The sequence below is a fragment of the Argentina silus genome (genome assembly GCF_951799395.1).
Source record: "Argentina silus genome assembly, chromosome: 20".
In the NCBI taxonomy this organism is placed as follows: domain Eukaryota; kingdom Metazoa; phylum Chordata; class Actinopteri; order Argentiniformes; family Argentinidae; genus Argentina; species Argentina silus.
The window spans coordinates 1,376,701-1,400,769 of record NC_139674.1 but is presented as its reverse complement, the minus strand read 5'-3'; the positions used below and the strand labels follow the sequence as shown (position 1 = coordinate 1,400,769).

Here is a 24,069-nt window from a genome sequence, read left to right as displayed (position 1 = left end):
GGACCTCCTTGTTGAAAAATGTTTTTTTTTCTTTTCTTGATTGTATGTGTATTGTATATTATTGTAAACTGTGTGTATGCAGGGATCCCTTATAAACGAGGCCTTGGTATGGGACTCAATGGCATTCCCTGGTAAAATAAAGGTTAAATCAAATAAAAATGGAGTGAGAGCGAACAAGAGAACAAGAGAGAGAGAGAGAGAGAGAGAGAGAGAGAGAGAGACAGTGAGGAAGTGAGAAAGAGGGAAAGAGGTAGAGAATGGGTTGGGGAAAAAAGGGGGCGAAGCTAAGATAAGCAGAAAGGGAGAGAGAACGGCAGGGGTTTCAAATGTGAGCGACAATGACATGGAGAGAAAAAGCAGTAGACCGAATGAAGGAGTGAGCGAGACGTTGGAAGAATGAGAGTGAGGAATGGGAGGTTGAGGTGACTGACAGATCGTCATCTACAATCCAAGGGCAGGATGGCAGTGAGTGAATAGAGAGAGAGGGAGAGCATATTATTAATGAGTTTGTACTGTGTGCGAGCACAGGTAGAGAGGGAGAAAGAGAGACACCATCCGCACTTCCATAAGTCTGTCATGGACTTATGGATTTATTAAGGCTTTGCATTACACTAGCATTATTATTATTCGACTTAATTGTGATACACAGGGCTGAGAGAAAGAGAGAGAGAGGGAGGGAGGGAGAGAGAGAGAGAGAAATAGAGAGAGAATATTACACATAGCAGTAGGCAGTGCTGGTCTTCACTGTGATACACAGGACTGAGAGAAAGAGATAGAGAGAGAGAGAGAGAGAAAGAGAGAGAGAGACAGAGAGAGACAGAGAGAGAGAGAGAGAGAGAAAGAGAGAGAGAGAGGGAGAGAGAGAGAGTATTATAACAGTAGGTAGATAAGCAGTGTTAGTCTCCATTGTGGTACAAAGAGCTGAACCCCGGAGCTGACGAGGGAATTGAACCTCTGCCGCAAGTGAAGAATAACACACCCATAATCAGACCTCAGAACTGTGTGTGTGTGTGTGTGTGTGTGTATGTTTGTGTGTCTGTACGCGCATGCTGAGAGAGATTGCAATGACACAAAAGAACCCAGCTGAGCCTCATAACACCAGAACTGTGACTGCGTTATAAGATTGATACATTCTCCACAGAGGAATCAAATGAATCAAATGTGCTCAACCTTCCTTTTCAAAAATAGATTTTCTCTAACGAATTCAACATGTTAAACAAAATAAGAGTTCTTCAGTCCATAAAGAAACACTGTATATTTGATGTGTTTTCCTGTCTGGAGGGGGAGGGGGAGGGGGAGGGCAAGAAACGTCGGATACAATCGTGTTTCTGTATCTCAGGAGGCAACTCACTGTTATTAAAAACTACAGAGCAATATCAGACATGTCAGTCATCCCTTAGATGAAAGGCCTGCCTGCCTGCCTTGTGACCACAACACTTTATGAATTATGAGCAGCTCAATGCTCTAGGCACAAGGCTAATGCTAGGTTAACGCTATGCTAGGCTGATATAATTCCCAAATGGTCAGTAAGGACCCACTAGTGAGTTGTGGATGGTTCCTCTATGTTGTCGTTGAGTACTGGGCTCTAGTTTTTTTCTATTTGGTGGGTCACTTGTCACAGGAAGGTTCAAGAGTCAAACGTGCTTAGTAACATTTGTGCTAATAGCCAACATAACAGAAGTATGCTAACAAAGCAAACAGATGTGCCCAGTAAGTGCCTTGCTATGTATTATAGCGAAAAAGTCAAGCCTTTCTTCACAGCACTGCTACACCTTGCTAGTCTATGCATGTTTGCCCACAACAAATGGCACGATAGGTAGCATGACATGCTAAAAGTCATACACGTCTCCAGTAGCAGGCTAGGTGTAAAAAGGCCTTCGCTAGCACAACAAATCCCTGTGTCAGGAAATGGACAGTTGAAAGACACCCTGTTGTGCATTCCTTCTTGAGTGACAGCCCTGTCTCTCTGAGCCCAGAGGGGACCAGAGACAGTCAGGAGATATTGAATTCACACTTTCATTCCAGCTTTTCGTAAGTGAAAAGATATCGCTACAGCAACCAGTATGTGTCCTGCAAGCAGCGCGTAACCCGTTTGCCGTTTCCCTTGACGATGGTGTGACAACGGTGTTCACCAGCATCACTGGGATCCTACGTGTGAGTGAGAGAGAGACACCAGACACACACAAATGACGTACACTTACTCTCTGTCTCACACACACACACCCATACACACACACAATCTCACACACACACACCCACACAATCTCACACACACACACACACAATCTCTCTCACACACACACACACACACACATTCACACACACACACACACACACACACACACACACACACACACACACACACACACACACACACACACACACACACACACACACACACACACACATATACAGATAAAGCCCTGTCTGTGTGTGTGTATGTGTGTGTCCATGTGTGCGTGCGTGCGTGAGTGTGTGTTTTAACGGGCTGTGGTGTGTGGACTGCCTGAGGAGCAGGTGTCCTCAGTCCTGCATCTGGTTAAAAGGTTATCAATAGAAGCCCTTAATGGAAGTGCTTGGCCCTGCCAATGTTCATTAAGCAATCAATTAGGCCATCCACCAACCGAGCCCCAGGGAGAGAGGGTGGCTGCAACAGCAGCACGTATGATGTCTCTGGCTGCAGCACCGTGCTATTATGTTTTTTCATTCCATCACATTCTAGTTCAGGAATTAATATGTTTTAGTGCAACATGAGCCACATACTGTTTGCTCAGAGTCAACACAATATGGTATCTGTTCAGAATGTTGGTAATGAAACACAGCGTGAGCCGAAACCGCTGTACATTTTCAAGCCATTATCTGACAATATCGATGTGGCCGATACATCATGCATCCCTTGTTTTGTTCCCTTATTATTTGTGGGGGACAGAAGAGAAGAGAGGGATGAAAAAGATGGGGCAGGCCTCATGGGACACTCTCACTCTCTATTTCTCAGAACAAAGACAGACAGAGACATCTAAAGAGAATCTAAATCTAGAATCTAAAGCCAGACGCTCGTGATTAATTAACATCGATATGAAGAACACTGTGTTTGTCTCCCACCCCCCAACACCCGCATATCAAGTGTGTATTTGAGTAGTGGCCCTTGTCTTTCCATGTCCTTCCTTCCTTCCAATAGAGAGGATCTATTGTTACTTTGGTACACTCCTGTCTATACACACACGCACGCACGCACGCACGCACGCACGCACGCACGCACGCACGCACGCACGCACGCACGCACGCACACACACACACACACACACACACACACACCAAGGGAGCAATCAATTATAGACATTAGAATGTCTATAATTGCTCCCTTGGTGTGTGTGTGTGTGTGTGTGTGTGTGTGTGTGTGTGTGTGTGTGTGAATGATTGACATGACTGACAGTGATTGACAACACAGAGGTCATTTCCTGTGTGCTGAGTTGAGTTGGCTTAAGAAACATCAAAGATATTGTAGTTGTACCTGAAATAGCAAACCAATGGGATGCTAGCTGGTAGCAGGCAGTGGTTATATATGTTTTTTGTTTTTTTAATTATTATTTGTTCTGTACACACACAGTGTGTACAAACACTTAAATGTTTACACCTATGACTGACACTCACTGGTGGGTTTGGGTGTGGGAGCTGAACCACATGGCGACCCAGACTCTCCAGACTCACCCTCCCATTCACGTCTTATATGTTTTAGTATGTGTATTTGTATTTTGTGTTTTTCAAAAATAAAAATATATAAAATAGAGAAAGCATTGGTAAACTTTTATTTTACAGTCCAGTATTAAGCAGGTACTTTATTACCTGATAGTTACATATCAATTACACTCGCTGTTTCTTCACTATGTTTCTTACTATCTATGTGCCATTAAGTACCAGGTACAGTAGTTAACAACGGTGCTGAATAAATCAAGGTAGCTGCCAGAATATAGCCTGTGTCACCACAGTTACCACATAAATATTAAGTAAATATTGGGTGGATACTGTACCAGCTGAAACCCAAGCATCAACAGGAAGTCATCAAAACTTAAATTTTCACTCCTGGCTCTCACTGTAGAGCTCTCTCTCTCTCTCTCCTGAAATTAGTCATTTATTACATCACTATATATTCATACTAATGTAATTTGAATCACCATGCATTAGTAGTGGCCTAGAGCATACAAAACAATGTCACTTAGTGCCAAAGCTTAGCACAATAAGTGACTGGAAATTGCAAAGGGCAGGCACTCTTCTGCGGTTTTGGTCTCTCATCTTTCTACACCCTATACGTGGGGGGTATGTCAGATTCCTGCAGTTTCTAGCAGAAAAAGACTGGCCGCTGAAGACTGCCCTGTCAGCAGAGTAATGACGGCCCAGATCTGGCCCACATCTGTTTTCTACTGGCATCCGGATGTGGCCCAGGTACAACTTTGTTCCCCTGGCCAGAAGTGTGTCGGCTCTGGCCTTATCTTTGCCATGAAAATGCCAGACCTTGACCAGCATATGGATGTGGCCCAGGTATGACTTTGTTCCCCAGTACTGGTCAACCACACTCAGACCAAAGATGGCCCAGTTACTACAGGATCTTATGAGGGCCACATTCCTCATACCAGAGCTGGCCCAAAGCAAACTGACAACTCTCACCCAGGGCTGGTCTCCCGCATTCAGACCAGGTCTGGCCCATATAATACTTGCCGTTTCTGACACTGAGCCATATGTGCCACCACAAGACCAGATCTGGCCCACAGTAGTCTGCTGACTGGGTCGGGTTTAGAACACCTGCTTTTTATGACTGCCATCCTTCACATCCCACACAATATTTTTACACAAACATTATCTAACGCTGCAGTCGCCTGCCGTTCGATACCGCAACCGTTTCCAAATGTCAGAGTGGGGGGAAATCTTAACCAATAGCCAACATTACATAATCTTTGTTCTATAACATCAGCAGCACTGCCTACATGCCACCTACTGCTGATGTGTCCGGCTATAAATAGACTACTTCTACCCTTCTACCCACGCAGGTGGCTGCTGCCCACACCCTATCACAGGGCAGAGGGCAGTGGTTGTGTAAACGTTGAGCCAGCATTGGGTTGGCTTTGATACAGGTTTGAGTCAGAGGATCGCTGCAGAGGTTTGGAAGAAGGAGAAACAGGAGCAAGAGAGGATGGAGAGACAAGAGAGGAGGAAGGAGACCATTTATGGTCTGCGGGAAAAGTATTTATTTACTCTCTCTCTCCCTGTCGATCTATTCTCCGGTTTTTCTCATCCTCCATACTCCCCTTTCTCTTTCTCCCCCTCTCGTTCTCCATCTCTCTCTCTCTCTCTCTCTCTCTCTCTCTCTCTGTTAATCACTTGATATATCCACCTATAAATGTAAGCCATCTCAAACATAACGATGAGCTCTTCATGTGCTGGCTGTTGCCGTGGCAACAACACAATGGACCATATAAAGCTAATAAGTAGAGAGCAGGAGGGGAGAGGAGAGGAAAAAAAGAAAAAAGAGAAGCTCCGAAAAATGGGCGCAGATCTATTCCTGGAGTTAGAGCTGGGGGCTGTTTGCGGATAGAGGGATGCTGGCGAAAGAGAGGAGGTTTGTGGTGCGAATTGTGCTGTATCAGTTTGTTGTGTCAACCTCAAAACATGTGTATGTCCGTGTGTGTGTGTGTGGGGGGGGGGGGGGGGTGTGTGTGTGTGTGTGTGGGTGTGGGTGTGGGTGTGGGTGTGGGTGTGGGTGTGGGTGTGGGAACACACATGTGGTCAATGTGTAATGAAGAGAGAGAGGGGTTTTCATTTGAAAGGTTGAGCAGGAGAGAGAACAGACATCAAAGGCTGGTCGGCCCTCTGAACTGCTCCTGCATGAATAGCAAAAGCAAACAGACACACACAGACACACACACACACACACACACACACACACACACACACACACACACACACACACACACACACACACACACACACACTCTAGTAGCAGCTTCGGTGCAACTTGAGAGCAGGTGTCTCTGGTCTTCAAACTTGCAGGAATGTTGCTTCCCCTCCCTCCCTCCCTCCCTCCCCTCCTTTGCTCTCCATGGTAAGGAGTGGGAAGGGAGGGAAAAAGGTGACAGCCAGAGTGCGCGGGGGTGAGAGAGCCACGTCACCCTGCAGCTGTCACCATGACTGCCATTGCAACACGGATCTCATCGCCATGGGAATACACACCTAGCCCACACACTCCACTAACGCCAGGGGGACACAGGAAATGACACACAGGAAGTGTAGGCTAAAGCCACACACACAGCCAGATGTCCTTCTCTATGCAGGTCTGCGTGAGTGAGGGAGTGAGTGAGTGAGTGAGTGAGTGAGTGAGGGAGATAGGGAGGGAGGGAGGGAGGGAGGGAGGGAGGGAAGGAGTGAGTGAGGGAGTGAGGGAGGGAGTGAGTGAGTGAGGGAGTGAAGGAGTGAGAGAGTGAAGGAGATAGGGAGGGAGGGAGGGAGGGAGAGAGGGAGGGAGGAAGGGAGTGAGGGAGTGAGTGAAGGAGTGAGGGAGGGAGGGAGGGAGGGAGGGAGGAAGGGAGTGAGGGAGTGAGGGAGTGAGTGAAGGAGTGAGGGAGGGAGGGAGGGAGGGAGGGAGGGAGTGAGTCTCTACGTGTTTTGCAGACATCTCTGCCTGGATGTCTGCTCACCACCTTAAGCTCAATCTTAACAAGAAGGAGCTCCTCTTCCTTCCTGGGAAAGCCTGCCCTCTCCAAGACTTCTCCATCAAGGTGGAGAACTCCACTGTGTCCTCCTCCCAGACAGCCAAGAATCTTGGGGTGATCCTGGACAACCAACTGTCCTGTGCGGCTTCAACATTCGAAGGATACACCCAACTCAAGGCACTTGTCATCTCCAGTCTAGACTACTGCAACTCTTTTTCTTCTGCCTCTGCAAACAGACCTCTGTAGCTCATCCAGAACGCTGCAGCCCGTCTGGTGTTCAATCTCCCTAAATTCTCCCATGTCACCCCCCTCCTCTGCACTGGTACTCCCAGTAGCAGCTTGCATCAGTTTCAAGACCCTGGTGCTCGCCTACAAAGCGGTAAAGGGAACAGCCCCTCCCTATCTGCAATCGATGGTCAGGCCCGATCACTCCGTTCTCCATTTCTTCTGGCCGCTTGGCACCGCCATCTTTATGAGGACGTAGTGGTTGCTCTGCTCAGTCACGGCTCTTCTCTGTCTTGGTGCCCCAGTGGTGGGATGAGCTTCTCACCACTGTCAGGACAGCAGAGTCACTACCTATCTTCCTCTGTAGACTAAAGACACATCTCTCCTCATCAGACCTCTCCACCCCCTAACACCCCATTACATTACCTCAACTTTTAAGCAATGTAACTCCCGATGGCACTTTTTTAAGGTTTTATGGTTTTAGCCCCCAGGCTGATGTATTAATTATTCACAGCAGGGAACACTATTGGATGTACTGTAAGACCTTACATCTGACTCATTGCTCCACAAGGTTCAAACAGCACTCTAAACACATACTCCCTTCATCTCCCCAGGTTGGCTTCTTAAGCGTTCTTCAGTAAAGCGGTAATAATGATCAATTCAAAATTGGCCCCTAGCCCCTTATTATAGGGCACTTCATGTAAATTTGAGGTGAATAATTACACACATTCTACCCAAGCATATCAGATCTTCCCAAGTGATAAGAGATTGAGGCTAGAGATCGATTTGGAATTGGGCCTATGACAATTACCAAACTAGACCGACTAAATCTATAACTGAGCCTCCCGCACTGATGACCTGTGTCTCAAAAACCAGACAGAATCAATCTATTGGCACGCTTTCAACATGCCTATTTTCATTGAATTTGATCACTCTTTTAAGCAGCAAATGAGGGAAAACAGAAATAGAAATGGAGGTGAGAAGTGGAGGAAGGTGAAACAAAAGAAGAAAGGAGTGAGCCGGGTCAAGTGGAAACTTCAAGATAACGACAGACAAGTGGAGAGGGGGAGGGTCAAGAGAGTGTACAGTAGGGCTGTAGGATATAGAGAAAATATCAGATTGCGATTATTTTTCCTAGATATTGCAAGAGCGATATGACTTGCACTATATCAAATACATAGGTGTATGATCTTTCCATTTAACATGATTGAAAACAAGTGTAGTAAAGACTAGTAACTGAGTACAATAATCAAATTGCATGCAGAATGTAAATGTAGTAGTCTCAAGCACATTTTAGTTTGTTTTTTTTAGTGTCAAAGAAAAGCCAATATTGCAGCCTCTGGCGATATGGATATTGCAAATATTCATATTGCGATATCGATAGTTATACTCTATATTGTGCAACCCTAATGTACAGTATAGAGACTATGAAAGACAGTAGCGTTGAGTCAACAACACTAGACACTAGATATGAAACGATATGATGGTTGTAAGCTAAATGGTAAACGCTCTGTTGTGTCAAATCCCCATTTCTTTTGTCTCTGTCACTGAACTGTTGACCTGTGACCTGACAAATATCCCAAAACATTGTGCAAGCAAATAAAAGGCATATGTTGGAACATGTGTGTGTCCGAGCCCCTAATTTACACTACAGAGCCAACCTGAGCTGAGCCGATCTGAGCTATACTGTGTTGGCCTGGTTATGCATAGTTGCTGAAACAGTGCTGAAAAGGACAATGAGAAAAGGAACATATCTGAGCCGGCACAGTCTGGTTTGGGTTGGCCCTGTAGTGTGTACACCCCCCAAGTGTCACAGGTCTGAACCAGTTCCAAAAATTAATCAAAGAAGGAAAAATAGCCACTAACTGGGTCTCTCCAGGATCACGATGGAACAACCCCTGGTTTGGCTAAGGTTGGTTTGCCTCGGGTTGATTTGGCTAGGGTTGGTTTGGAGTTCAGGGGCAAATGAAAGAAAAAAGGATGGCCCACTCCTTGATGAAGACCATAACACGTCCGAGTTTGTGTTCGTTCAGTGACCATGCAGCATTCACAAAGGAATTTGAACTTAACAGCAACAGAGGACTGCCTTGGTCCTCCATGTTGTTGTTTTTCTGAGCCTTAATGAACCCTGTGACCAAAGAGCACCTTCATGACATGACATGTTAATTCAAGACACTGTACCCCAATACAGAGTGGAGGGTGGCAAGGTACCTTTTCTATACAGAGTAGAGGGTGGCAGGGTACCTGTTCTATCTCCAGAGTAGAGGGTGGCATGGTACCTGTCCTATCTCCAGAGTAGAGGGTGGTAGGGTACCTGTTCTATACAGAGTAGAGGGTGGTAGGGTACCTATTCTATACAGAGTAGAGGGTGGTAGGGTACCTGTTAGAGTAGGGGGTGGTAGGGTACCTGTGAGGGGGCAGTGGTCGCTGGAGCCTGGTGAGTCGTTGTTGGGGCTGACGGGAGCACTGGCCGGCGGGCTGGTGCTGAAGCTGGCGTAGCCCAGGGACGAGCTCACCTCTGAGGGCTCACAGCTGTGGTTGACAGGCCTCTGGACCTCCAGGGATGAGGAGAGGGACGTCCTCTGCTTGGGCTGGGGGGGTGAGGGGCGGTGAGGAGGAGAGGAGAGAGGAGAGGGGAGGAGGGACACTGTTAGATGTTAAATGGACACCACATTTTCACTGTGAGGATCCAGGGTCAGAACAAACAATGCAAGGTGTCTGGCAAACGGTGTTTCTCAGGCTGTGTATCAAATAGTTTATTACTACTATGTAACTACATACAAAGCTGTTTATTACATGTTGATAAATACAATTACACAGACATGGGGCGCGTCTGCTTGCCTGCCTGCGTGTGTGCGTGCGTGCGTGCACACCTCAATAAGAGAGAGAGCTGTTTGCTGAGGATCAGCACTCTGATGGTTGTGTAACACACAGGAAGTCTTACATAAGGATTCTCTCAACTTCCTCTTCCATTACACAAGTGGAGGTGTCATGGGCACTCATTAGTATGCAATTAGCACAGTAGGTGTTTGATGACTGTATCACACAACATACACACAGACACACACGCTCGCACACATGTACACACACAAACACAAATCATAACTCCCCCCACTGTCAATATCACCTACCATGGACAGCACAGTCCATTACGGCTAAACTCAACTGTGACTTCAATGTATTTCTTTTCAGTATAGTCAGTGCAGGTAGGTGTGTGTGTGTGTGTGTGTGTGTGTGTGTGTGTGTGTGTGTGTGTGTGTGTGTGTGTGTGTGTGTGTGATGAAGGAAGGGATCAACAGGATGTGCTGTCAAGGGAAAGGGACATCCAGCCCAGTAACAGTGACATCACCTCAGCACAACCTTCACACTTCTGGACAACTACAAACTTCACACTACCGCAGAGAGAGTTGGAGAAAGATGGAGGGAGCAAGAGAGAAAGAGGAAGAAAGAGATGGTTAGGACCCTAACTGTAAGATGACAATAGAGACAGATGAAAGATGGATGGAAAAACAGAGCGAGAGAACATGAGAATTACAAGAAGAGAACTGCAAAGGTGAAAGAGGACAACACAAAAACACTTCAACTTCCACCAAAGACCGACTTCTCTGAGTGGGCCCAGAGGGAATAAACCAGAAGCATTAGTAGCCGATAGGGAGTTAGGGGCAATACATCAACCAGAGAATATTAGAGTGACAGGCGGTGTAGACAGCTAATAGGGAATAAGATAATATTAAGTGATATGGGGGAATGGGGAATCATCTAAGAGTGAGGAGAGAGAGACTGTTTAGCCAATGTATTTGGTGCAATGGGTGAGGCAGGGATTCACATATATGTTTGTCACTGTATGAGCAGTGGCCCTAGAGACTGTGTGATATCACATGGCAAAGAAGATTTAGGGGCACATCTTTTTCATGAGTGCCAAGTCTGCCCTAGTTTTTTTTTTTAAATGGGCAAACGTACTCTATAAAATGTAATGTTTTGTGGTAATGTGGTGTTACTGTAGGCTGAGGTAAATAAACACACACAAACACACACACACAAACACTTCATGAATGAGATATTATTAACGCTGTTTACTTTTCTTGAAGGTTAACAGGGAACAAAAAATGAATAACCAAACAAATGAGAGACAATGTGTGCGTGTGTGTGTGTGTGTGTGTGTGTGTGTGTGTGTGTGTGTGTGTGTGTGTGTGTGTGTTTGTGCGCGTGCATGGTATATTGTTCTGTATTTGTGTACTTGTGTGTGCCCTAAATTATATTGTATCCTCATGTAATTTCTTTCTCCCTCTCTCTCTCTCACACTCCATCCATCCCTCTCTCTCTCTCCATCATTCCACAGTTCTCTCTGTGTGCTCTACACTCGCTCATTAAGAGCTCTCACACACACCTCTCGCAGTGTGTTAGCAGGGACAATGTAGGCGGACGGGTGGCTAATGAACACGTCACGGCTAACAGAGGAGAGGATTAATAAACACGTGAAGCCTGTTGGTTAGACCCCCCACAGGATTCATGCACTCTCACACACACTATCACACACACACAGACACACACACAGACACACACACACACACACACACAGACACACTCACACTCACATTCACACACACACACACACACACACACACACACACACACACACACACACACACACACACACACACACATACATACATATATATATATATATATATATATATATATATATATATATATATATATACAGTATATCAACAGGCTGATGTGAAAGAACTGGATATAGTATTTATATCTCTCCCCTTCTTGTCTCTCCCATCTGTGAGTGCGTTCCATCAGAGATAATGTATGTGTGTCTGTGTGTGTGTGTGTGTCTGTGTGTGTGTGTGTGTGTATGTGTATGTATGTGTGTGCATGTGCATCTGTGTTTGTGTATGTGTCAGCTCCACTCACAGGCTTTTACCAAATGGGCATGATATGTTTTGTGTGAGTTCCCAGCCGACGTGAGGTGTGTGTGAGGAATTTGCGCTAATTTATGGATAGTAATTATCATAATGACTTGTGCAGGTTTGTGTGTGTGTGTGTGTGTGTGTGTGTGTGTGGAGCAGGAATGGAGTTAGAATTTTCTATGGAAACTCGGGAGAGTGGTGGAGAAACTGTAATCTATGCAAATGGTATAATACAACACATGGGGGAAATGTGAATTATGTTGATGGGGTCTCTGTGATCCGTAATTACCTTAATTATTCTATTTCAAGGCAGTGTTTTATGTTGGTAGACTACAAACGTTGTATACAGATGGAGCCAAATAGATTACGTGTAAATTCTCGCAGACAGCCGTACATGATGCTGCAGTGCTACTCAATTAGGCTCTGGAAAGCTCTGCAGAGCCTGAATACACCTGAGATTATTTAAAACTCCTCCTTGCCTGTAAAGGTGTACTTCTGTTTGCATCCACCAGAAGGTCCATGGATTGAAGCTTTTACAGTACAACATTAATCACACATAGTGATCAGAAAATCAAGACAACTCTTGTATTGTACACATTATATTGCCTCCTGCTCAGCATTCTATGGATCAATGAATGTTAATTAATATTATTCTGTAGGCTATAATATATAAAACTCACAAATGTTAATCTGTAAACAAATTATATTTTCACTGTCTTGCTGCCCGTATGAAAACGTCTGGTTTAGCCTATAGTATGTATTGAAATAAACGTGAAAAATCCGTGTGGCTTCTATTATGTTGGTAAAACCAAGAGGGAATTAAAAGTGAGGCTCACAGAGCACAAACGTCATGTTGATAAGTCCCCATTATTTTCTAATTTCATTTCATGGTTATTTTTTAAAGTATTATTGACATACCTGTATGTAATGCTATGCTCTATCTACATATTATATAGTTGTATTGTGAACACATCTATGGATGTGACCTGATGTATAAGTGTAGATGACCAGAATAACAACAAAGAATGACTCAACAGAAACAATGCTATTAAAAAATGTCCCAACCATGATTCGAACCAGCAATGTTGAGATTGCAACTGGCAGTATAAATGCTCTCTTTCATGTCCAGTCAGTAGTTTGTAGCTACATTTGTAGCTTTTCATATGACCTGGGTTGTAAAGATATCATACGAATTTGGTGTGAGATCCCTTACTTTTGTTTACTTCCAATTCCATTTGACATCACACAAATAATAAAATGGTTGTGTTAATCTATGGATTTAAATTTTTTCTTTAGCTATGCAGCTATGGTGGAAATTGGAAAGGCACCTGTGAAAAGTCTAGATTTAGTGGTGATAGTTGTTCATTTCCCCTTTATTTAAGCAGACGTTGGCGCCAGAAAACTGGAATAAGTGACAGCCAAGGAAGTGCAGCCAAGGAAGTAAGTAATTTAGGTACATTACAGAACAAATTACAGACTTTTCGCACGTGGCTAATCAGTGTGATATCTACCAGAGCGCAGGTTGCTATTGGTAGTGGAGATATTAGGTACAGAGATAAGATAGAGGGACTTAAATGGGTCGGCCTACCTATGACAACTCCCCCATTCCTTGACTTTGCCCAAATAATGGATTGATGCATGTGCAAAACATTCTGTATTGTTCTGTAATGGCCTAGCATGTACCTAAATTAATCAAATATGTGTCTGGGGTGGCAAACGTGTGAAAAGCCCTAATCAAATGTTCATTCCTCATTATAGCCATAACAATCAAATGTATAGCCCTGTGTTTTCAGGTGTCAAGTGTAAAATTAAAGTGTGTTATTGCAGTATATCTCAAGGAAAATGATGATTTCACAAACGTCAAGTATTGATGCTCATATGATGATCTCATATGTAAATGAAATTGTACCATTAATTTATTTTTGTAAAGCATCTTTGGGTCTTAAGCACTAGCCTATATATTTAATAATAATAATAATAATAATAATAATAATAATAATAATAATAATAATAATAATAATAATAATAAACAATAGTAATAAGAATAGTATACATTGCAAAACAAATGTAACCTTGGCGTCTTCACCCACAAATGTTAACCCAGACAGACAGAACAGCATGAGCACAAATCAGATAAGACAGAATATTATCGTAAAAATTGCCGAATAGGAAATAAAATGTCTTCTCTGTTATGTCCCTGCTCATTAGTCGACGTAATGTGTTTTTATAATGCAACTTTTGATATTCATTTTGCCCTCTGGTTGTCATTTAGTTGTCATTAAGCAACCTTATAGCCTATGAGTGATGCTACATGTCAAATTATACATTCAACTGTTTAGTAGGCCTCAGCCAAAACATTGCGCATTTCCCTTAAATCACCGCTAAATCACCGCTAACTATTCTCCTGTAGTTTTCACTTGCTGAAGTGAAGGCCATATGCCTACATGAAAACAACTATTATCTGCTGATAAATAATTTGCTACACTGACGTTGGGAAAGGAAAAATACAGACCGACCAATCTCGCACTGCAAGTTAGGCAGATTCGATTTTGTCAAAGCGCAACGCTCCTGTCCAATCTTTGAAAATCGAGGAGCTAAAATGATTAGGCCTAAATTATGATACCAAATAGATATTTAAAAACTGTAATGATACAGAATAAAATGCTGCCATTCACTAGCACCCGCCAGTTTCCCGCCACGAGGAAAATGTACTTTAGGCCTACCCGCATTAAGCACTTGGCAGGTGTTCATTTTGGACCCTGCAAGTTGTGTGGCAATACAAGGATATTGCATCTCGCATGCACATTATGCATACAGAGCGGAGGCTTTCACCAAAGCAGCACAAAATGTCCAGTAAGAAAATATATTTAGCTTTTCTCTCATGATCTGCAGTGCCTTATAATGTGTAGACACTTCTTAACTCCCAGGGGATCAATCACTCACACAGTACTCTGACAGCAGAGGTCAGCTGTCAGCCATCCATGTTTGCAGCCATCAGTTATGCTGAAGGAAATGTGGAGTGACTATCAACTATTAGGCTGCTGAGTGAGAAGAGAGAGAGAGAGAGAGAGAGAGAGAGAGAGAGAGAGAGAGAAGGGGGGGTGAGTGGTATCTGCAACTTAGGCTGCTGAGTTAAGATAGAGGGGGTAAGAGAGAGAGAGAGAGAGAGAGAGAGAGAGAGAGAGAGAGAAATAAGATAGCAAGAATAATAGAGGAAGACACCCTCCAATACGCACACACACACACACACACACACACACACACACACACACACACACACACACACACACACACACACACACACACACACACACCATAGGCCTACAGTAGGGTCAAAGTTTAAAAGGTTTATGCTTGTTTGATGATATCGCCAGGGTACCAGGGCAGTAAACTAGCCAAAGATTCTCCAAAGATTTTATTTACAACCAATAAATAATAATACAACACAACTACCAGGGAGTATTGTTGAGCAAACCTAATGGATGGGCTTGTTATGAAACAGTAGCTCATATCTGTGTCTTCACTTGGTGATTGTATATTTTAATTTAATTTGTTTTATTGTAATTATCATGTCCTCATGGACACTTCATAAAAATGATGTCAGACATGGAATATGTGGTAGTGTTTACAATTGAATTGGCGGGGCAGGCAGAAAATCAGAAATTGCATATTAATTAACTCATAACGATATAATGAATACTATACACTCACCAACCACTTTATTAGGTACACATGTTCAACTGCTATCTAATATCTAATGGTGTGGGGGATATTTTCTTGGCACACTTTGGGCCCCTTAGTACCAATTGAGCATTGTTTAAACGCCACAGCCTACCTGAGTATTGTTGCTGACCATGTCCATCCCTTTATGACCACAGTGTACCCATCTTCTGATGGCTACTTCCAGCAGGATAACGTGCCATGTCACAAAGCTCAAACTTCAATCATCTCAAACTGGTTTCTTGAACATGACAATGAGTTCACTGTACTCCAATGGCCTCCACAGTCACCAGATCTCAATCCAATAGAGCACCTTTGGGATGTGGTGGAATGTGAGATTCGCATCATGAATGTGCAGCCGACAAATCTGCAGCAATGATGCTATCATGTCAATATGGACCAAAATCTCTGAGGAATGTTTCCAGCACCTTGTTGAATCTATGCCACAAAGAATTAAGGCAGTTCTGAAGGCAAAAGGGGGTCCAACCCGGTACTACCAAGGTGTACCTAATAAAGTGGCCGGTGAGTGTGTGTGTGTATATATATATATATATATATATATATATATATATATATATATATATATATATATATATATATATATATTATATATAAAATCCTTTTAAAAGTTATCATTCTGACCCAAAAAGGCCAAAAATAACAATACTGCATGATTTTGTTGGTAGTACAGTAAAATCCTTTTAAAAGTTAACATTCTGACCCAAAAAGGCCAAAAATAACAAATAAAGCAGGCCAACAAAAACAAAACAGTAAACAAAGCACAAGCCCCGACCTAACATATATATATATATATATATATATATATATATAGTTTTTATTATTATTATTATTATTTTTGTGGGCGGAGAGGGGGAGGGGCAGGAAGCTCGCCTGCGTTCTTTACACACAAAGCTGGCTCTCGTCACAAGTCCCGACCTAACAATTGGGAGCAAACTCACCACTGAAGGACACAGAAGCTGTCCTCACGTATGTAAAACGTTGAGGCAAGTGGGACACGCGAAACACTTTCGCTCCCCTCTGCAATACATCATCTTCATTTAGAAATTACTATCGGTTCTGTAGTTGCCTACCTTGCAAATGACGTGGAATTGGGATTAATATCTTTGTTTTTATAGGGTCTCTGATTTGCATAGGAATCAATTACACACTGTGTGGATTAGGATGTCACTACCAACTCAGCAAATTTCATAATTTTCTCTTGATCCTGACAAACTCCCCAGTCCCTGCCGGTGACATATATCAATAACTTAATGTGCTGGATTTGCACCAAACTTAATGCTTTGTAGTAAATCCAAATAAACACAAATAATAATAAACAAATTTCCAGCCACTTTATTTGCTGTATCACTTGAATTCATTGTTGCAAACACAAATGGATATGAATATATAATATTATATAAATATGGAGATTTTCTATTAAGGGATTCTTTTGGGCCACTTGGTTATAGACCAATTTTGTAGAGTGACTGAGATGATGTTGTCCCATCGACTGTGCTTTTTCCTCTCCACCATTCAACTTTGTAGATTTTTGTAAGTCTCCACAGGCCTCAGGGTCGCATTCCTGAGCAGTTTTGTTCCTCTCCATTTGCTCAGTTTGTAATGACAACCTGATCCACACAGTGTGTAATTGATTCCTATGCAAATCAGAGACCCTATAAAAACAAAGATATCAATTCCAAAATTACATGAACTATTATCCTTGCATTAAGATGCACTCAATTAAACATGTTTGCATTTTCGCTAATTTTAAGAGTGTCATAGCAAAGAGTTTGAATGCTGAGTATTTCAGTATTTTGATTTTAATAAATTTACTGACATTTCTAAAAACCTCTTTTCGCTTTGTCATTCTGGGATATTGTGTGTGGATTGATGGCAAATTATTTTAATTTAATCCTTTTTAAATTGAGTCTATAACACAACAAAATGTGGAAAAAGTAAAGGGGTCTAAATACTTTCCGAAGGCACTGTAGAGAGAGAGAAAGAGAGAGAGAGAGAGAGAGAGAGAGAGAGAGAGAGAGAGAGAGAGGAGAAAGAAAGAGAGAGAGAGAGGAGAGAGAAAGAGAGAGAGAGAGAGAGAGAGAGAGGCGAGAGAGAGAAAGGCTGTCACTCAAGGGCTACTTTTCCCCTCCCCTGCCTCTGTGAACAAGAATCAAATCCCTCTGATGACAGAAAAAGTGATGATGAGACAATGTAGGGATAAAGCCAGTCTAGAGGACAGTCCCACGAGGTGGCGTAGTATTAGCATTAGCTTTCGTCTGTCTCCTCAGCCAGCTGTGTACAGTCCCATAGCCCAAGGCTCTGAGGCACCCTGTAGTGTGAGAAATCACATCCTTAATAAGTCAGACTCATTATATATAATAATAATAATAATATATGCCATTTAGCTGGCGCTTTTATGGCGCTGGCGCTGAATGTAGTTTTAATAGTGTGTGTATTCCCTACAATTGACTTATCTTTATCCTAAATGTCTTATTACAAGTCTTCCAACAATGCTTTAGATTGCATCACTTATTGTTTGATATCAATCTTTCAGAGACTTTGGCAATAATTTGATTTGTGTACAATCTGCATTCACGTCAGAGGAGAGGTGGTTGGGACCAGCGAGCCCATTCTCCTGCTGCCAGCTTTGGCTCAACTTGAACAATGGTTCTGAATTAAAGGTGGGAAGACAGCTTGAAGGTTGGAGAATGGTGGAAGAAGTTTGAAGGAGCCGTTGTTAAAGAGGTGCTGCCTGCTGTATACACTGTTCCTGCTGTATACACTGTTCCTGCTGTAGACACTGTTCCTACTGTTCCTGCTGTAGACACTGTTCCTACTGTAGACACTTCCTACTGTAGACACTGTTCCTATTGTAGACACTGTTCCTGCTGTAGACACTGTTCCTACTGTTCCTACTGTAGACACTTCCTACTGTAGACACTGTTCCTACTGTAGACACTTTTCCTACTGTAGACACTGTTCCTACTGTTCCTACTGTAGACACTGTTCCTACTGTTCCTACTGTATACACTGTTCCTACTGTAGACACTGTTCCTACTGTAGACACTGTTCCAAGATGATGACCACCTCTGCACAACCTGAGACAAACACAGCTTGCTCTCTACCTAGGAGAGACCCAACTATGGGACCGTCGGCACAACAAAGCTCTAAAACTAACAACATCCTCTGAGGCTCAGTTGGTAGAGCATGGCACTAAGAACACTGAGGTTGTGGTTTTGATTCCCGCTGGGACCATACACACTGAAAGATGTATGCACTCACTGCATCGTAAGTGGTTTTGGATAAAAGCGTCAGCTCAATGGCACGGATGTTACAACTGAAAATATCCAGGAAGGAGTGTTGGACTCAAGCCCTGGAACCTGATCAGTTCCATAAATATTGATGAAAATCGCTTTCTCTCTCCTTGAACTATTTTGGCATTGTTTCTCCAAACCTTTCCAATTATGATTGATGTCGTAGTAATTGTGTGTATCTCTCACTAACATTTATGAAGCGAATTCATTATGTCTTTCTTAGCGTAGTAATACAATTCCATCTTTATAAAGAAGTGTTGTTTCTCTTGCTTTGATCAATGCTGACTCTATAAACAATTCAAGAACAAGATATTTGAAAGACATCAAATACCCTTCAGATTATTGGTGGGACTGACTGTTAAAGTAATTATTCTGTAAAAGAACAATCCAGAGTTTAACTTAAGAATCTTTCCTCAAAATGCTGAGCGGTGCCTAGAGGTAATTATTATTAATTATTATTAGTATTCATTTGAAATAGTAGCCAAATTAATAATTCCAAGTACACACACACACACGCACACGCACACGCGCACACACACACACACACACACACACACACACACACACACACACACACACACACGCACACACACACACACACACTCATACTGTCTGGGTTTTTGAGCTCTCGATTTCTCCCTGGGAATGTGTTGTGTGAGGCAGGGTGTGTGTTGATTGGCTCGTTGGGCCGGGAGTGAGGTGACCTGGGTAATGGCCCGCTCCCGGTCCACTCATTACTGAAGCACCTGGGAGAGGAGAGGTGTCAGCTCTCTGGAACACACAACGCTCCACACTTCAGTTTCAATCTCTGTAAGGTCTTCTGCTACTTCCCTTGCACTCTCTCTCTCTCTCTCTCCTTCATTCTTACTCACTTTCTCTCACTCACCTCTGCTCTCTCTTTGTCACATTGTCTACTGTCATATATGTGTATCTTTTTCTCTTCTCTTTTCTGCATTCACTACTAAATTCGCTAATCCATTACTTCAAGAAATAGACGTCCACCCCCTCCCTCTGTCTCTCTCTCTGCAGCCAAAGCAAACAGAGATAATCACTGTTCATTGATATGTGTGTGTGTGTGTGTGTGTGTGTGTGTGTGTGTGTGTGTGTGTGTGTGTGTGTAAACACAGCCTCAGTGGATCAATGATTGATGGCTATCAACAGATTAATGAGCCTTAAATGGGAAAGTGATTATCACTGTGCGTGTGTGTGTGTGTGTGTGTGTGTGTGTGTGTGTGTGTGTGTGTAGAGTATGGTTCTCATGAGAAGACTCAAAGAGCCCCCTGCAGTACCGTTCCCTGCCACTGCTCACCAGCTGGCAGCACTCAAGGAATCCAGGAGCCCCAGCCCATTGGCAATCAGGCAGAGGAACAGGTTCCAAGAGCCCTAAACAAACTCTAGTTTGAGGAAGGCTAGGGACCAGACTGGGGCTATGTCTGGCTGTGTGGCAACATTTTTGTTTCAGCTTTACGATTGTGAATTGAATTTCTAACCTGATCTTTTGGAAACCCAAGTTTGTATTTTGACAAATTATATTTTATTTGATTCTCCCTGCTATAACAGAAATAAAGAGACATACTTTGGTTTTCTCTCCATATCCGGTGCCTGCTTACTGTACCTGTGACTTTGGGCTTACCAGCACACACACACACACACACACTCACACACACACACACACACACACACACACACACACACACACACACACACACACATACCCACACACACAGACCCATACACACACAGAAACACACAGAAACACACAGAAACACACACACACACACACACACACACACACACACACACACACACACACACACACACACACACACACACACACACAGACCCATACAGACCCATACACACACATGCACACACATGCACACACACACACCCAAACACCCCACACACACTCTCCTCTCCCCGGTGGCAGTACATTTCCTCCCCTCCTGTTTCTACAGTGGGATTTCACATTTCACTCAATACCATTCCTAATCTCCCACGCCTCCTCATCCACTCAACCTCTCTATGGGACGGATATCTGTCACCTCTAGCTAGCACATGCCTTATCTGCATTCCCCTGTTTGTGTGTGTGTGTGTGTGTGCGTGCGGGAGTGTGTGTGTCGGTGTGTAAAGAGGTAAAGCTGTGTTATCTGTGCTCCTCTCCGATGATTCCAATTCCAGTTACTCACCACGTGACACCCATGGAGCTGAGGGAAAGACTGAGGGGTGGGAGATAGGACAGCTACGTTTATCAGCGCGCGTGCACACACACACACACACACACACACACACAGGCACCTAGGTACCAATATCTCTGATAACAGGCCCCAGCTATCTGTGTATCTACACTGCTTGATTAGAGTGAGGGAGGGAGTTAGGAAGAGAGAGAGAGAAAGAGGGAAGGATAAAGGGGAAATGAGGAGAGGGAGGAATGAGTTGAATGTCAAAATGAAAATTTTAATTTACCACAAGTTCTTTTGACTGTTTACACTATAGCCTTAAACTTGTGTGACAGTACCATCAACGGTCAAAATTCACAAGCATTCCTGTGTTATGGCACGCTGGTTCAGTGAGAATGAGTTTTTTTTCAAAATGTGTCTAACACACACCTGCCATTGTTGCTGTGAATGAAAGCCAAAGAGAGATTTGAGAAATAAGCTGCTTGTTCGATCTATATGTGGAAGAAGCTGTAAAAACTGTAAAAATTCCACCCCCTGGTTAATTGCAGGCCTCCCAAAGAAGAAAGCCAAGCAACTGGCAAGACATTGCTCTGTGTTAGCTGTTTTGAGAAGCTTAGCGGTCTGGCGTAGATGGTACTTTTTGTTTCCAGCATCTGTAAGACCTTTGATGTATTTTGGGTTGGCTTTGAAGTAATGCTTTGCTGTGAACACAAATAAAGTTTTCAAAATGAGTGCACTTCTGTGTGTGTGTGTGTGTGTGTGTGTGTGTGTGTGTGGAGGAGTCCCATGCCCTGAAAGGTATCATCATATTAGTGGTGACTGCTACCATGTGATAGTCTGAGATACTACACACACACATACACACACACACACACACACACACACACGTATACACACACACACACACGTATACACACACACACACACACACACACACACACACACACACCCTATATGATCCCCCTGTGCACAGCTTAACTGCAAAGCCGGACATTTAGCCAGCAGGGAGCATGAACAGTCCGGATCAGTGGGCTAGGAGATAAACTGATAACCCATGATATGGTTCAGGCTTACATACACAACCCCTCTATCTTCTCTGCCCCAATCCTCCTTTCTTGTCTTACTTCATTCTCCTCCTGTCTTTTCCCTTCAGAGATCAAGAGCTTTCCGGGGATCTAACAGGTCCAGATGGCAAAACGGATAGAAATAGACATAACAGAGAGAAAAGAACAGAGAGTGTGCCCATGCTGACAGGGCTGCTCCTGTGATCTCCCTGCACTGTTCCAATCCCATCCCAAGCTTTCTTTGTGTGAGTCAAAGTATGGAGGTCGATACTTCTTCAGTTCAGTCAGGACGAGGTGAACTGAAACCCGAATGAACATAGTTTTTTTTTCAAATTCTCCAATTTTTCAAAAACATTTCTGAAGCCTTGTCCACACAGATCAGTGTGTTTGCGCATCAATACAGTACGGTTGTATGCCATCACCGTATTCCGATGACAAAAGTCGAATTGAAGTGTATCCAGGACCTGAGAGTGCTGTTGTGATCTTTACTGTGCTACTGCATAGCCACAGCTCAATGCTAGGTCAGAACGAGTGCGTATTATACAAGACACCCAGAGGGAGCAATGCCGTGAAATCAAATTAAGAATTAATTAGAGACTACAACGTCTAATACTCAAGCTTGTTGTTAGGCTTTTTTGCTCAGTCACTTGATTAAACTCGGCGACACAACAGGGTGAGGTTTATTTTATGCTAACACGTTAGCAAGAGACGGCTACAGCGTCAGATCTAGCGCTGGAGCGGAAGAACACCTGTCTTTAATTAGCATGAAGGCGCTAGGTGTTCACGCTACACTGGTGTCTGATACTATCACCACAAGACGTTGTCTAAATGAGGGAGAGAGAGAGAGTGTCATAACACTAGGGTGGATTCCCTTCAAAAGGGAGAAACAGAAACAACATTTGTCGCAAGAAAGCCCCAGAGAAAATACACTCTTTTCTAATTCTCTATCAGCTTTGCTCTCCCTCTCATGGGAGGTGGGTGAAGGTAGAAATTGGAGGACGGGGCTCATTGTAATGCATGGAATGGAATGAGTTCCATGCATTACAATGAGGCCCGTCCTCCAATTTCTACCTCCACCAGCCTCCCCTGTTCTCTACGTTGTTTAAACATCAACACAGACAGCCTGGGTGTAGGCTGGCACCACTAAAGGTTATGAACTAGCGACCCATGCTAAGCTGCTGTCCTCTATCAGATAACTCTCAATCTGTTCACAGAGGTTCTGATGCTGCTGGCGTCTGGTGTGCTCCGCTCCACACCCACTGTTTTCCCATTGTAGCTTTTCTGACGTGTCGAACGATGTCCATATGTTTGGTCCTTTATGCATATGAAATGTTGGGGGAAAAGTGGCATGCTCTTCTCTCATTGGTCCATTGTTGGTCACAAGATCACAGCTGTACGCTGATCACGCGTGGATGCACAGCTCCACAGCTTCACTCAACCAGCAATACTATTCACCTTGAGGATGTGTGTGTGTGTGTGTGTGTGTGTGTGTGTGTGTGTGTGTGTGTGTGTGTGTGTGTGTGCGTGCGTATTGGAGGGGCAGGGTTGTTGAAAAATAACTTAATTCTAAAGGTAATTGAATTAATGTGTGTGTGTATGTGTGTGTGTGTGTGTGTGTGTGTGTGTTTGTGTATGTGTGTGTGTGTCTCACCTGTGGGCGGATGACTCTCTCAATGTTCTTCAGGGCTGTGTCGGGGGAGGGGGGGGAGCAGTCTGGTGTCGGCCCCGTGGAGCCGTTCCCATGGTTACCCAGCTTCGGCTCTGTCACCGTCACATGGGACGAGTGGCCTTGAGAGAGAGAGAGATAGAGAGAGGGGGAGAAAGAGAGGGGGAGGGGGAGAGAGAGAGAGAGAAGGGTGGGAGAGAGGGGGAGAGAGAGAGGGAGAGTGAGAGTGAGAGAGAGAGGGGGGAGAGAGAGAGGGGGGAGACGGAGAGAGAGAGGG

The 24,069-nt window shown here is 43.8% G+C and overlaps 1 protein-coding gene across 1 annotated transcript in view; it reads right to left on the bottom strand.

The window, feature by feature from the left end:
- The window catches only part of anks1b (ankyrin repeat and sterile alpha motif domain containing 1B), a gene marked incomplete at its 5' end in the record, with an annotated part of 196,367 nt that overhangs the window by 82,204 nt on the left and 90,094 nt on the right, over positions 1 to 24,069 (bottom strand). The window contains 2 exons of the mRNA XM_083691827.1: positions 9,334 to 9,517; positions 23,778 to 23,914. Of these exons, the coding sequence (XP_083547953.1) occupies positions 9,334 to 9,517; positions 23,778 to 23,914 (321 nt within the window). The remainder of the gene's footprint in view (positions 1 to 9,333; positions 9,518 to 23,777; positions 23,915 to 24,069) is intronic.